This window comes from Halichoeres trimaculatus, unplaced genomic scaffold (genome assembly GCF_033239565.1).
Source record: "Halichoeres trimaculatus isolate MK-OKI-2021-1 unplaced genomic scaffold, fHalTri1.1 fHalTri1_scaffold_4, whole genome shotgun sequence".
In the NCBI taxonomy this organism is placed as follows: domain Eukaryota; kingdom Metazoa; phylum Chordata; class Actinopteri; order Labriformes; family Labridae; genus Halichoeres; species Halichoeres trimaculatus.
The window spans coordinates 20,088,514-20,105,245 of NW_027437182.1; the positions used below are offsets into that span (position 1 = coordinate 20,088,514).

The following is a 16,732-nucleotide window of genomic DNA, read 5'->3' on the forward strand; positions in this document are numbered from 1 at the left end:
TTCACAGGCATTTACAGAACATGGAGGCAGGCAGTGGATAAGAGCATGTGGGCTTCTGACAAACTGCTTATGGCTTCACTTAAAGTATTTCACGAGGAAATGACGCTGTACAGCACAGCTGGAACCATGCTATGGCTGCACTGGAGGTTTTATTCATTAGAGTGTCAACTTTTTGACTTTTAGACTGTTTGGCTGAAAAATTATCTCTGATCTGGTTAACAAACACCTCTTTGGCTGCAGCAGCTGAACACAAAGAGAAAGTTTAGTTTATCTCCACAGAAAGAACAAATTTCTCCTCTGCAGTTTTTGCTTATGAAAACTTTGAAACAACATAACTGGGTTGAAATTAGACAGGGCCATGGGGGAAGCAAAAAGACTGATCAGATTATAGATATGTGATAGGTTACAGTCTCATACAGGCCAACATTTTGTCTGTTTCTGAAACATTCTGCTCAGATTGATCTATTCTGGGTTGGGTTTTTCCATACGGACTGTGTTTGGCTCTCCGAGGGAAATAAAATCACCCCGCAGAGAAATATATGCACTGAACCGTTATCACACTGCCTTCATTGACATTCAGCTTTGCTCCCTAATCTAATTTGAAAGCAGGTTGCCTCGGGCTGGGTTAGTAAGTTTGAAAGCCTTATCAAAGTAATACAAATGGAGATCAGTGGAGGAGAGTGTCCTGATCTTCACTGCATATTGAGCCCTGGAGATTTTTGGTCTGGTTTCTGTTATAATGTCATTATTTTAAAAGAGTATCATGACCCTGAGCTTTGGTTTTTGTTGCACTTCAGCACTTTTTATCCTGACCGTCTCTGTACAGACATGAAACACACAAGCGAGGAGGGGATATTTCTGTCAGGCTACATGAAAATTGGGACATATGTCTTGTCATTTCGTCTCTGGCTGTCCTCATCCACATTTATAGGCAGTGACACAGCTGTCACCTCCATCATACGAGTGTGTGTGCGTGTTTCCGTGTGTGCAGTGATCTTGCTCTTGCCTCCAGGTTTAGTCATCATGCAAGATTATGGCCCACCAATCATTCCTGCTGCCTTCCTGAATGACATTAAGCTGTGTTTGCTGGAGCATTTTCACAAATACAACCCTTCAGTGAATGCAGAACGTGAATGCAGGGTTGGACATACAGGGGTCAGGAGGCTCTGAAGGAGGGCAGAGGGGCCATTGTCTGAGCAGAGGTGGAGGGGCTGTCTCACTGCCTCCTCATGGTGTGGAAATATGACCTGAGGGCTCCTGCCGGCTCCTGTGGGATCACATGTGACAGCAGAGAGCCACCTCCATATAAATCTCCTTCTTTATTGCTCTTTCTCCCTCCCCTTCATCTCTCCCTCTTGCTCAATATGCAGCGTCCTCTGAATGAGATAAAAATAAATCACATGTTTATTGTCTGCCTTTGCCTCACTCCTCCTCCTCCTCTCCCTCAAGTAGTTCAGTGCTTTGCTGTGAAGGTTATAGAGTCACGGGTCTGTTATAGATATATATTTTAAATTATCGCTCTGGACATGACTTTTTGGATAAATTTTCTATTGCATCCAGAAAAGATATAGAAAAATACACAATCCAAGTCAAAGTATTTGTTTTTTTGTACTCAGAATTAAGACTATTTTAAAAATAATTTGTATGCCAGGAAGAAAAAAATCTTTTATTAATGCTAGGTTCTGTTTTAGTTAATTATCCCAGGACTTCATACTGCTGCTGGAGCAAAAAACAAAGTGACATATAAGGAGAAAAACCCTCACTATGTTTCTCCTTGAAATGAATGGGGTGTCTGACCACCAGGTGTCACTCACCTACTTAAAGACTATTACAAAATTGAAACTAAAAGACATTCTCAAAAAGTAATTAATTAGAACACTTACTGCAAATGTTTTGTCTCCAGTGCTAATTGTTTTTCAACAAACATCTCAATGCAGAATAAATTGGGACTAAATATGTTGTTATTTATTTAAAGATAATTATCTTATTTTCTTTTAGCTCACAGCATCTCAAGCCCATTTCTGTGCCCTGATAATGAAACAGAAAACATATTTTCCAGTCCGCCGGGGAAAGATGCTGCTCTTTGACACATCATTAAATTTCATTTATTCGATTCAGTTCACGCCCGTTTGACAACGACTTATGCTGCTTTCAAGTGCACCTCGGAATATACCACTTCAACAGTGGCGGTACGATTTAGCCTACTTGTGCAATATTTTAATTTGTTAAATATTACTAATGCATTACATAACGAGGAGTAGAAGACGGCTGAATGAATTTTTATCATTTTATTATGATGTTATTTTGGGCAAATTTGGGCATAAAAGAAATATATGTCGGAATGGGCGGACGTGCATGTTTATGCTTTCCCGAGCTCTTTAATCTTTCTTAAACTTAAGACTGCAATACTTACATTTAGGGAATGGTGATTTCTTTTTGGCAACTTAATTGTTCCTCCTAAACTTAGGATGACGGTGCTGGTTTTCCTAGTAAAAAGGTTTCTTTGACTGTATTGGCTGAGGACAAGACCTGGTAATTATCTGTTTTGGCCTTCATAAATCAAATTTATTTATTTATCTATTTTAATTAAAGTTTTTTTTCACAAAATCTAAGCTTTACAATGCAACCTTTATAACATGAGAAGAAAGGAGAGTTTATATATATATATATATATATATATATATATATATATATATATATATATATATATATATATATATATATATATATATATATATATATATGTATAATGTTTAATACATCTGTGTAGACTTGAAACTCAAATAAATATGTGTAACAAAGGTGATTGAAGGATTAAAGGAACAAGGCTAATGACTAGCTCATGTTAACTCATGATGTTTTTATTTTTTATCTTTTAATTTTAGATTTTTATTAATCTGAAAAAATAAAAAAAATATGATTAAAATTTAAATTTTATATCAAAGTATCATTTTTTTCATAATGTGACACTCTTTCATAATCTACTACTGTAAAAAATGAAATGTTAAAAAATACTTTAATACATTTGTTTTAATATTTGCGCATTTAAAAATAAAAACTTTTAATGCTTATTGGCAATCTTTCGACTTGTTACTATGTATATAACACCCCCTCGCGTAGTTTCCTCGTTTCCCGACAGCCCCTGAAGGCCCCACACTCCCTCCCCCTCTCCGCTTGTTTCCAGCAGCAGAACAGAAGTAGGGACTAGCATGGCGGTGGGTGCAGTTGGAGTTCCGTTGTCTCTCCTGTTTCCTTTTCATGTTAGGTTTTATTTAAATTTATAGTTGAAGTGTCTTTGTGGTAAACCCTGCACTTCCTGTAAGAAAACATCTATAGGAAGAAAACTTGTTTTTTTGGGCGGGTACTCGGTAGAAGTGGCTTGTAGAGAGCTGGTAGCTTGCTAACTAGCAGAAATTGGGAGATACGAGGCAACAAGAGGAGGAGTCCTGTTTTGGAAGAGGTAAGGTGACTTACATTTAATGGGATATTTATGTGAAATTGTTACTGTTAAATAACGGAAATTTTAAAAGTGTTTCAAAGCATTGCTCAAAGCTTTAAGCCTTAAAAAAAACTTTTAACTACTTAAAGTATGACAGCATTTAAGTAGTTCCCCGCCAGAGCAACTTTTGCTGGTAAACTTTATTCATTTCCACGCTTAAAATTGTCTTTCTACTAAGAAATAAACTACAGAGCTTCATAAAAGTGTAATAAAAGTCTTAAAAGTTTCGCTTCATGTTTTTCATGCTGTTACGTAATATTGACATTTTCTGAGTAACGTTACGCTCCTCTTTAAAAACCCTGAAAATGAGGATTTTATCTCTGAAATGCCCTTTTCAGTGATAAAATCTCACCAAATCGGTGATATGAGGCTGATTTCCTCGCAGTCGTATTGAGACAGTGACCTGATGACACTGTGGGTGAAATTCTTTGCATGTTTCTGCCTCGTAACTACAAATCACAGTCCTCCACTTGCCCCGTTCCTGCAGGTTTTTCTGTTTCTTCACGGCGTGTAAATCCCGCAGGAAGTTCCCGGGTCTAATGATCCAGGATCACAGTCTGCAGGTGTAGTTATCCGTGTCGACTAAATTAGATTAACCTGGAAGTAAATCCGTCAAGGCACACAACAAGACAGTAGTTTTGACTGTCTGTCTGTCACGATGCTGCAGTATTACATGTGTCAGTGAACGCACCAGGGCTGTAAGAAAACATCGATTCACCGGATTCCCTAAAGCGTGATCAATTTTTCATGAATACTTCACATGAGAGACATTATGTTGATTCCTTTGCTCAGATTTCAGATGCAGTTGTGTCTGGTGTTGTGGAGACTGTCATAAAATGCTGAAGCGAATGTTTTATTGCATCAAAATACTCATATTTTATGCATTTGTGCATTATGATATATCCTAGCAGACCATTTGTTACCATGCATTAACATGCACTGATCACAACAGAAAAGCAACATTTTCTCGCCTGAATTTGGCTTTTCAATTTGACATATGGACTTTTATTTCTAGCTGTTTTACTTTTTTAACAACACACAAGATGATAGATGCTCATATTTTACCTATAACACACATTTTTGATGTAGCTTTCTATAAATTCCCTCTACTTATATGAGCTTCCTCTTGTTAAACCACCTTTATTCTACATATCATGTACAGATTGTTGGCCTGACTAGAGCTGAGACGATTCCTCGAATGATTCGAGGTACTCGATTACAAAAAGTACTCGAGTAATTTTCTCCGCCTCGAGGAATCGTTTAATTTTTAAAAAGATCAAAGAGTGGTATTTCAAATAGAGCTGAGGCCATATTAAGAGAGTGTTCAGACCCCTCAAGCTACCTCTTATACAAAATAGCAACTAGCAACAAATCTAGCTTCTTTTCTGGAGTTTGGAGACTAATGGGTCATCCTACGAAACGGGTGCCATTTGATGAGATGTACGAGGCACAAAAAATGTGTCAAAATGTGTTTACAAACTTTGGAGCTACCAAAGCAAGTGCTCTTATTGACATGCTGTATCAGAAAATTCTATTTCTAAAAGAGAAAAAAATCATTTGAAAAATAACTGCTCTTTAACTAAACAAAAATGTATTTTATTCGATTACTCCATTAATCGATGGGATTTTCAGTAGAATACTCGAATACTAAATATTCGATAGCTGCAGCCCCTAGGCCTGACTTTAAGATATTTGGAACTTCCATCTATCTTAATGCTTTAAAGTCACTTAAATATTGTTTTTAGAATACAGTTTAGCTGACCCAATGTTCCCAATGGACTTGAGTGCATGTCAGCTCAGCTCACAGCCCCCAAAACACCCAAGGAATAGTGCAGATGCTCAGGTTTTTAATGTTTATTTACTTTATTTTCTTACTCAGATTAATTTTGGACTGTTTGATTTAGAAAGGAGGGCAGCTCCGTCAAAAATCATGTGAACACTGGAAACAAAAATGTCAGTAACATGTTGCAGATCTTGGATGTTTAATTGTACAACAGTGCAGCTAAAAAGTAAAATACACATGTCGTTGTGACACAATAAGAGTCAGTTTGGCGTCTTTTCCTCTGATGTTTTGAATGAGCGGCTTAAATGAAGCTCCAGCACAGTTTGAGCCTCATGTGATGTCTGCTCTGCTGGGTGCATACCATGACCCATTTCTTTGTTTTCCCTGATGACTCATTTGCATATCTTGACCCCGCTTAAAGCTGATGCAGATGCCATGGCCACAGCCGAGGAATGGGAGTGACATGACGGCCCTGGTCCCCTTTCTGCTGAAGTAGAGGCAGATCACGCAGAGAATGGACGAGTCGGTGTTGTTGGATTTACTCGAGTGCCCTGTTTGCCTGGAGCGCCTGGACGCCTCTGCCAAGGTCCTGCCCTGTCAGCACACCTTCTGCAGACGATGCCTCCAAGGCATCCTGGGCTCACGTGGAGAGCTGCGCTGCCCAGAGTGCCGCACGCTGGTGGAGTGCGCCGTGGATGAACTCCCCAGCAACATCCTCCTGGTGCGCCTGTTGGACGGCATCAAGCAGAGACCTCGCAGGGCTGGTCCTGGGGCTGGGGTCTGCACGAACGGTACGTCGGGAGCCGTGGCCAGGGCGCACAGCAGCGCGAGCAGGGACCAGGGCACCCCAGGAGCGCAGCCGCAGCGGGCTCAGGCTAAGAGCACCCTCGTCCGGGTTAGTATACTCACCATGAGTGGGCATGGATCGGTGAGCATGAATGTGTTTCCCATTGTTAGGGTCAAGCTGAAACAAAACAGAGAAAATCTGTGTGGATTAAAAGCAGCATGTTGCATTACTGGCTCCCTAATCTCACTGTGGATTAACGGTTATCATGGTGATCCCCAGCCAGCCAGTTGACTAGCAGCCCAACATTATAATGGCAGTGATTGAGAGCAGTTAATAGTTGAGCCAACAAATGAGTCTGCTCTGTGTGCCGACTGCAGCTGCGCTTTACTCATGAGAAGGCTTCTCAGTTCTTTCTTAGTCACAGACAATGCTGTGTGCCAAAGTCTTTCCTCGCACTCGAGATCCCTGCAGCAGTGTGGCCTGTGGATGTACGTGAGAGAAGCAGGGTGGGACGACATGGTGGTTGTTTTATCTGCATTACTGAGAGGAGGAGTTGTAAAGTGTGGTGAGAGAAGGGAAAGAAAAAAGTGGAGTGAAGGGAGCCTCGCTTCAGATGAAACAGAGATTATTTTTCTCCACAAAGACTCACAGAACAAGAAAAACAACAGCGACAAATCCTTTTCTGTTTGTTTTTGTTTGTTCAAACTAACACAGGTTGAGTTCAATGAGATTTTAAGGAATCACACGGTGGGATAAGGTGTGAAGGATATTAATGTCTCACATCTGGGAAAGTTAAACTCTGCCTTCTTGGTCTGCCCTTTTCTTCCTAAATCTCCAAACCACAGATGCGTGATCGTGCTAATTTCCTTAAGCTGCTCAGACTTTGGTGTGTGGAGTTTTACTGAAGCTAGATTGTTCACGTTGCTTTGTCAAAAACTCACTTCTCATATCATTCTGCACCAAACTGGTCTTTGTCTGGCTGACAGATTGAATAACTGTGTCGTAAAAACTGGAATGATGCTGCAAAAAGTAACTTAACCCTTGCACTAACTGATGGTAACCACCTGTTTAGTGAAATTCATCAGTTACGACGCCATCTAGAGAATCTGCTTTCATCAGAGGTGCAGGATATGGATCAGGTTTGAGCTGCTGATCTGAAGACAATGTAGTTCTTGTGTTTTCTGCACACCTGAGGGTGAGCAGTGACTCAGGATGCTGCTCCACAGATGCTATTAGCTGGGGAAATCCTTGGTGCGTCATCGAGAGCTGTGAATCCACTGATTTTGTCATCAGTTGCCTCAGCTTTGGGTTGGCTTCAATAAACTCTCTTAAGTTTTTGTTTCCTGCTGAATGAGCTCGACAGCATAACTGTTTTTACTGCTTTTGCTAGTTGTGGCCTCTGCTGCTTTGTTTACCTTTGATACATCGTTGTTGCACTGACGATTTTTCAAGTAACTGTAAGATTGCTTGTGTTCAGACTTGGGAACTTGTTTCCCTCTTCTGTCAATGCTCACAGCACAACATCCACACCAGTGACATCACTGATACTCTCATGTCAGCTTGATGCTATTGCACTTGTTCCTCTCTTTAGCATTAATATGCCTTTGACTGGATAAGAGAGGACAGTGGATTCGAAACCTGGGCCACCTGCGCAAGGGCGAACCTCAAGGGAGTGCAACCTAGACCACCAGGCCATCAGCGCTCCACTTATGTCAGAATTAATGAGCTTGTTCAGAAGTGAAAGAAGCTCTAATGTTTTTTTTTGTAAGATAAAATTGTCTGATTGAAACAATAATTTATTAAAGTCCCTGTGAGAACTTTATAAGTGATGTTGCAAAAGTCTCACCTCCAGGTATATGGCTGATCGTAATCCACAACTTAAAACTAGGTTATCAACGCCAAAATAGATCATTTCTAAATGCTGTAGATTTATGGCATGTTGTGGATTTGTTTTGTTGTAATGTACCTGAACTGGAGCGGAATTGTCAAAAAGAAAAAGGAGGTCAGAGCAGAAGTAGACTAAACAAGAGAGTGATAGAGCACGAGCTAAAACACGAGTTAAGCCGTTTGCAGTTATTCTGCGGTGGTCTGTTCCAACTTGAGAGTCTATCAATAAAAAGAAGAGTGAGGTTATGTTAGCTCTGCTTGGTGAGTTTGGAGTTGGTAGATGAGCTCTGGTAAGACAAAACCAGGATTAGATAATGTTACATGTTACGGACACGTCTCGGAGCACCGGGCTGTGAGGAACACACATTTTTAACACACGTTTCAAACAATAGCTCAAGGGCTGGGGCAATGTGCTGTTCTCCCGATTTGATTCTATTACGATTTTGGGGTCGCTGATTCAATTTAAATTGTGATTCTTCGATCGTACGATTTTTGCGATTTTTAGTTTGCTTTTTTAACACCGGACCACGGGAAAAAGTTAGATAATGATGATAGTTTCTACAGAGCCGTATTTTCCCACACATCATGTGAGTCAGAGAGAGAAACATTTCATGCTCTGCTGGAGAAAAGAGGTAACTTTTTTTCAATCCAGTTTATGAAAAATTTGAATTTGAATTTGAAAAAAAAAATGACAAAAGGAAAAATCCTGATTTATCAAGTTTCATTTTTTTCTTCCACTCCCTATGTAAGGGGTAATAAAATCATTATTTTGTCGCTTTGTATCCTGAGAAAAGTTGTTTTGAACAAAGGAAAGTAGACTTTAAAAAATCTGCTTTGTCTTCGTTTGCTTCAAAACACACACAGAGTCACGTCTTCATGACAGTGGTTGCTTGTGCTCATGGGAAACAGAGTCTTTATCCTGGAAATACACAATTTTTCCAGACAGTCTTCACGGAACCTTTAAGTACGCTCTTCATTGAGCAGAACAATTCCTATTGTGTGTCCCCTTTCTTTACCATCATCCTCTATCTGTTAAATGAAGAAAATCTGTATTGATCCTACGCGCCCCACAGAGATTTTTTATAATGGCGCCCATGAGGATAATATAACAGGTTCACATCAGGAGCAAAGCCATGAATATAACATCATCATCATCATTTTACTTATTTGAAGCTTTGACTGTGCAGAAATCGAGTAATGGAGAGTATTTTAGTGCTACTTCTGTTTACTGCTGCGCATTAAAAACCTGCGAGCACACAAAAATGTAGAAAATGCACCCCCACCTCTCCCTCTTTTTTGAGAACTGGTCTCCACGTAGGGAGGATAGTTGAGATGAAAAGATGTCGAGGTCTTGTGTAGAATTACTGGAATGTCAAAGAGCTGATAATGTGTCTACTTGGCCATGCAGGTACCAAGATCAGAGACCTCGCTGTAAAATCGCTACCGGGGGGACCCGCCTCATTTACCACACTGGTATCACTTCACAGTATCCGTGCTGGTTTCAAAGCTGTTTGTGCCATGTGGAATTTCCCTCGACTCTCAGGAGCCTGTTTGTTGGCGATAAAGAGGTGGACACTTGAAACTGGTGCATTCTTTCACCTCTCTTTTGTGTTTTTCTGGGATTGACAGTCGATTGTAATCCCTCAGTGTAGGCATGTAGGGTAAAATCCTCCCCCATGAAAGTGTTTTGTCTGAGTGTGTAATTGTGGAAAGTGCTCTAAAGCTGTTTCTTTAGTTTCCTTCATTTTTGCAGAAAGCACAAATGGCGTCCCTCGTGTCTTATCTTCACTCCTGAGGCGTTCTGCTGGTGACAGAGAACAAGAAAGGACACGGCTGTGCAGGTGTAACGTTTTTACAACATAAAAGGCAGAGATCAAAGCTGTCACTGATTGCCAGTCTGATCTGTGCTCAGCGCTCCGTGGGGACTGAGCGCTTCACTGCCCCTGGGTGACACCCTCAAGTCCCACTTCTTTATTGTTCACCGCCTGTCACCCTGTTTTTCAGGGGAATTTGGAGGTTTCAAGCAGCTCCTCTGGTGTCGTGCCCTCTGTTCAGGCCGAGCTGCACCTCACAATTCTTATACGACAGGGAGGGGAGGGAGGTGGAGACCGCCTGACAGATGCACAACAGGGTTTTGTCTGGAGCCCCCTCTGATCTTCACGACTGACCGACACGTGTAGAGCGACCAGCAGAGATTGTGTGTGCACGCAAGGCTTCTAGTAAGAGAGGCTGATGAGTGTTAAGTGAAGGCGTCAGGACCAAAAGGGACAAATGTTTCGTGAGTCAGCTTTCTGCCCCCTGCTCTTACTATCTCAGGGCTGCAGCAGTTGTTGGACGCTGTGCTGGCGTTTCTTTGATGAGGTAAACGTAAAGGCTCGTCGTGATTGTTCTGTGGTCGTCTGAACTCTCCACAGTCAGGTCGGTGACTCATCTACATGGTGGTGCTCTGTTACAGAGATGTTATGTCTTCCTCTCTGCCTCGTTGACTCAGACAAAAGGATATTATGCTCACGCAGATTCAGAACAGAAAGCTTGGTGGTATATTTTGTGTGAGAGTGAAGCTGTTGAAGCCGTCTGTGAACCAAAGGTCAGGGTTCAGGAGTCATGACTGCCAGGGGTCGAAGCCAACCATCAAACGTCGAGGTGGGGGGGTTGAGCTGTATTCACACACATGCAAAACTCCTAAAATCTCACTTTTTAAGATCATACAGTCTTATTTTAATCATAATTTCATACTTTTGAAAAGTTAGCTTGAGGGCTCATGTTAAAAATCATTTGTTTGGCTGTAGCACAGTTACTTTATGAGGAATTCATTTGTTTGAGATGAAAAGTTTGTGTATTCTGTGAACTTACAAAGTCAATTCAAAGAGAGAAGTACACACATCGTCATGTAAAATGCAAGTTCACACAAGAACTTTTTGTGACCCCATTAAGGCTAGCAATCTCCTGACATTGCATCAAAAATCTTTACTCTAAAGTGTGTTCAAAAACCTGACCTCCTTCAACAGTCACTGCGTACAATCCATCAATTATTTAGATAATTCCCCACCTCCTCCACAAACTTAAGGAAATAGAAATCAGTCTCATCTTTGGTAAAGTTCCTCTCAGAAGTCTTCAGGACTCTTTAGTTCTGAATCTCTTAGTGCTGCACCTGTTTCACCAAAAACTGGCAATTGTGCTGTCTTTTGTTATTGGAGTGTTTTTATGTTGCCATGGACATTCATTTGCCATTTAATGGCAAACAGAGAATGCCAGAGAACAGTGGTTCTCAAATGGGGGTACGTGTACCCCTGGGGGTACACAAGGGCACTCCAGGGGGTTCGCAAGATTCAAAGATGTATATTCAAAAATAGCAACCAAGCAAAATTCCTTTATCACCATTTATTTAATCAATGTTTGAATCCAATATAAGTTTAAGTTAATAAATTTGGTATTATATCTAATAGACACTATCAATAGATACACATCATAGGGGGTACATCACTGAAAAAAGTACGAGAACCACTGCCCTAGAACTCCCATTGGCCTATTAAATGCCATTTAAACCAAGGGCTGGTGAAACAATTGAAAAAATGAATGTTTTAAAAGTGAGATAATCATCACATGAACTTTTCAGCTTTTTCACTATCATACAATTATTCACAACTGATCCCTAACTTGTAGACCTTATTTGTACATTTTGTTAACACTAGCAAAACCTTTTCCTTTATGCTACCATGCGGCATAATGATTGTGTGTTGATCGATCAGTCAGCCAATCGATCGGTGCCGATTTCCTCATTTTTGGGGAACAGTGATAGGGATGGGTACCTTTCACATTTGAAACAATATCGTACCGATGCCCGGTACCTGGCAATCTGTGTCAGTACTCAACGGTACCACTTTCGGAACTTTTTTGTGTTTATCTGGTAAAAAAATATCAGTTTTTTCAATAATAAAGTATAGATTTTTTTTTCAATTTAATATGTTTATTCTTCAATATATAACCTTGCAAAGCTGTGTTCATGTCCAGCATGGAAAATAACCTACTCTTCCACTCCCTCACAGTCACAAGGATGCGTTTAGGTACCTAAACATGGTACCTTTTGATTTTACATGAATCAATACCCGGTACTTTTGACAGAATTCGGTCGGTACCTGTAAAAGTACCTAATTTGGTACCCATCCCTAATCAGTGATCAGCCCATCCTTACATATGAAACTGATCTTATATACCTCCGGGGAAGGTCTGACAGCCAGCCATTGTTGCTTTTTGCTCTGAGACCTGAAACTCAGGACTCTTTATTGGTTGTTTAAGTTACAACAAAAAGATTTTATTATTTCACAAGTATTGTTCAATGATTTTCAATAAAATAAGATTGGAACATTAAAAGTATATGCTGTCAGTTATAAAAAATAAAAAAAATAAAAATTGATATCGACCCAAATCGGTATTGGCAGGTCAGGCTTTTTAAAGATCAGTGACTGGTGATCTGCCAGATAATTGTGATTGGTGTGCCCCTAGTTGTTAGTTTTATTTACACTTTAGATATCTTTTTAAAAACAAACCCTAATCTCAGAGGGAGTTTTTGGTCTTAATTTGGACTTCACGGCAGAGTGACTGTGCTGTCTTTGTTCAAAATGATCTGCCACTGTTAATTCAGATTTTATGTATTTAAAGTACTAGTGGTATCGGTACTCAGTATCAGTAAGTACTCAAGAGGGAGTATTTGTACTGGTATCTGTCTGAAAAAAGGGGTATCGAACATCCCTTTTGTTAATGTCTTACACTGCTTTGTGCAGACATATTTCAGTTTTGTTTGACCAAGAGTAGTGAGGATTTAGATTTGTGCATGCTGCCTTTTTCTGTTGTATCGTCTCGGATACAAAATGAGTCATAGATCTGATCAGTGCTTAATTTTCCTAAATACAAAGCTGACTGCACCAAAGCTGTTTGACAATTTGCTCTGCTTTTAGTCTGACACATTTTAATGTGTGTAATAATGTTTTCTAATAGTCTTTAATTGACGATAACATCTCCTTTCAGCTGTTTAATAGACATGAGTGTGTGAGTCTTTGTGTGTTTAGTAGATGGGAAATGAGACACTATTCTTTGCTCAGCTCTTGGGGATATAATCAGGCCATTGTCTCTCCTTTGGTAATGAGAGCTTTATTTAAAGAAAGCTGCCTCTCTTTTTATAGGCCTCTAACGTTGATTCCCAGTCCAGCTGCTTTTAATTCTCAAAATCTGTATCATTTCTGAACAGATTGTCCACAAGCAGAAACTAACAGCAGCTTTTTCAGACGGACATTTGAAAAGTTTTTCACCACAAGTTATTTTTGTGTCAAAGTTTGTTCTGTGTTTGGTCGCGTCTCTTTGTTCTCGACTTTTTCTCCGGAAAAGAAGAATGTTGTTTATGGCTTCCTCATGTGGAGGTATCTCATTAAAATTCCTCTGTACCTCCTTCGTCTGAGGTCGATGAGTCACGCTGGCCCTCTTTGATGACATCATACTGTTGTTGAAGTCTCTCCTCTTGGCCGGCTGGCTGACCTCTGCCTGCGCGACACAACCCCATCATTACACCCGCACACTGCCCACACACTGGCAAACACATACTTACTGCTTTCTACTGGGAACTTCTCAAGAAAGAGTCTCAGTCTGTCCATTCCTGCTCTCTCAACACGCTCACGCTTTTCTCTCGCCTCCTCTCCGTTTCCCACGGAGGTCTACAAGTAGCCATGACCTTCTGGACAGTTAGTGTCGGTGGATTTAAGAGCTACCTGTAATTTTCTTTTACAAGCCACTGACACCAGCTGTATTTTTTTCTCATATTTCTGCCATGTAGGCATGTACCTCCTCCCTGTGTGCTGTCTGATCCAGGCTGGAGCCTGTTAAAGGTCTAATGAGATTAGAGTTTATTAGACAGTGAGTCGGCACTGCTCCCTGTTCTCCTCTTGCTGCTGACTCTCGTTCTGGAGAAACAAAACACTTGTTATTTAGTTAAGCTACCTGTGCGTCTGAGTCTCTGCTGGTGCCATGTGTTTTTACTCACTAATCTAATATGCCTTAAGTCAGCTTGTTTGTATTTGTTTTCTGTGCAGTTTTTTCAGTCAGAGATTAGAGTGATATTTTTAAACAAAGTGAATAAAGTATCTCGGAAGAGTGTGGAAGAGATTTACAAGCAGAAAAAAGTTCAGCATTTCATTAGACATATGACCTGTGGCCACCAAATTAGGATTGTTCAAAACATGTTTGCCGTTCCTGGTCTCAAAGTCCCACGTTGCTAGCCTAAACCATCAGCTATCCATCTATTTTCTTTCACCTAGGCAGGTAAAGCAAATTAGCCCCATGTTCCCCTCCCCGGCAACATTTTCCAGCTTTTCCCAGGGGACCCTGAAGTGCTCCTCAGCCAGGTGGGATAAATAATCCCTCCAACAAGCTCCGAACACCCCTGGGCCTCCTCTCTGTTGGACGTGCCTGGAAAACCTCTAAAGGAAAGCATCCATGAGGCATCCTAATCAGATTCCTGAACCATCTTAACCCCAGAACCTTTCGATGTGAAGGAGTAATGGCTTTACTGTGAGCTTCCTCTAGATGTTGAAGCTTTTCACCCTGGCTCTACAGCAGCTGAGTGCAGCCACCCATCAGGAGGGATGCAGATTTTAAGCATTTAGTATGGGTCGATCTTTGTAAAAACAATCCAGCCTCGTTAGTCTTGGAACAAGAAGAGAACTGTAATATAATTTCAATTCTCTGCCTATTTGTTGTTGTTCTTAATAAATATAAATGTGTTCAAATAGACAAATTGGTAGTTCAACCAGGTCAGAGTTACAGAAAATACGCTCAGGTGTTGGTGGTCTGCAGACATACAGGTGCTCCAGCAGCTCCTGTCTTTCAGATTTGTATCCAATGATGGGATCATGTCTGTTGGCTGTTGGCTGTCGTGTATTGCTGTCCCTAAAATGAGCTCATGGTGCAGCCAGTAATCAGTGTCCCTGCTGTGTGCAGCACCTCTTGCCAGTTAGCCAGTTGGAAACATGCTTTCAATCGTAGTATTGTGCTATTTTTAGTTTCATAAGAGTAGCATCACATGAGTACCAGCTAAAAAAGAACAAAAACAAAACGTTTTTCTCACCCTCGTGTTTTAGATAACCCTTATTTCAGCCTCCACCTCAGCCTCTTCAAGGCTCCCTAACCCACAAACCCTCTTCCCTCCGGTTGGTCAGCCCTCTGGAAGCCTGTCGAGGGCAGAGCTATAGGCAGACCTTGGTGTTTGAGGCCCATCGCTCCAACATGAGAGTGGTTCTATAATTAGGGGTACATTTCAGGTAAACAAAAAACAGCTTTTTTGTTTCATATTCAATTTGATTACAAATGAAATACCATAAATGTACTTAATCATTAGCAAGCTTAAGTTTGAATGAATTTTTAAATATATAAGTAACAAAAAAACCTTTGGAGCATAATTTCGTCAACCGTGTTATGGACAAAAGTTGTGACTATAAATCAACATAAATCCATAAAATACTGAATTTAGAGTTATTTGACATTTCTATGCAAGACTACGCTCCCTAGAAATGTCCCTCATCATTTATATCACAGTTTAGCCAAAACTTAGAATTATGGCACAAAAATCACATGTAACACTGTTGACAATACATGGTAACACAGTTGACAGGACAAACCTGTCTCTACAACATTAAACTCTATGATGGGTAACACGGTTAACAGGTAACACCTGTCACCATTTTTTGGCTCTTGTGCTAACTGCAGACCTTAAACATGTCACCACCTGACCTCAATCCCCTCGTCGTTCCGTGCATTTTCTTCACAGTTCTAAAAAAAAATTATCGAAAATGTTGGTAACACAGTTGACGAATAATCAAAGTGCACCATATACAGACAATCATTCTGATGAAATATTGATGAGGAGGAGTTAAAATACAACACTTTCTTCATGGTTCCCACCAAAAAGGATGTGACTTCACTTGATGTAAGTCATGTGACTTTGGAGTAAACTGTAGCTGATTTGTGGGCCTTTTTTCAATGGGTAACACGGTTGACCCTGATTTCTCGGACACACACAAAATGAATTATTTTATCTATATGAATTATTGGAATAGTTTTTGAAACACCTTTGCCATGTTTTAATGATCATTATACAGAAATAATACTGGAAATAATATTCACAAACATGTATTCTAGTGTGAATTTTGAAGAGCAAACTTGATATTTGAATAATCGGACAGCACAAAAACAGCAAATCTCAATACATAATTTGCATTTTTAGCTTAATAAATTATGGAACCTACTCACTTTTTGTATTAAATGAAAGAGAAATATCACCCACATGACCCACTGTAGGATTGGTCATTGTTTGAAACTAATACTTAGTAAAATTGATGAGTATATCCCATGGACATGAAGTATACTCTAAGTATAGGATCACTCATGACATGAACCAGCTTGGAGATCCTTATGTGATGACCTCATCAGTTCAGCAAGTCTCATAAAGATCTTTTGCCATTTTTAGAACAGGCAGCTCTGAGCAGTTTAGATAGATTCAGGAATTTCTACAACATTTAAATATGTTGAGGGTTGAAAATCTGCACACAATTAGTTTGAACATCCAACATTGTTACTTTATATCCATGTTTATTATAATATGAGAAAGCAGAATGCCCCCTCTTTAAAGTTAAAACGCCCCTCTGATAGTTGAATATAATATAAGACTGCAGGTTGTTTGTCAATACCTGATGGAATAACAGAAAATGTGTGTTTGATATTTGATTAATTG

At 40.1% G+C, this 16,732-nt stretch overlaps 1 protein-coding gene across 3 annotated transcripts in view; it reads left to right on the plus strand.

The window, feature by feature from the left end:
* The first annotated feature begins 3,147 nt into the window (after nucleotides 1–3,147).
* The window catches only part of sh3rf1 (SH3 domain containing ring finger 1), a 73,928-nt gene continuing 60,343 nt past the window's right edge, over nucleotides 3,148–16,732 (plus strand). For all 3 annotated transcript variants that reach the window (XM_074668906.1, XM_074668905.1, XM_074668904.1), the window contains exons 1-2: nucleotides 3,148–3,460; nucleotides 5,704–6,177. In XM_074668906.1, coding sequence (XP_074525007.1) covers nucleotides 5,797–6,177 — 381 coding nt within the window. In that variant the 5' untranslated portion in view covers nucleotides 3,148–3,460; nucleotides 5,704–5,796. The remainder of the gene's footprint in view (nucleotides 3,461–5,703; nucleotides 6,178–16,732) is intronic.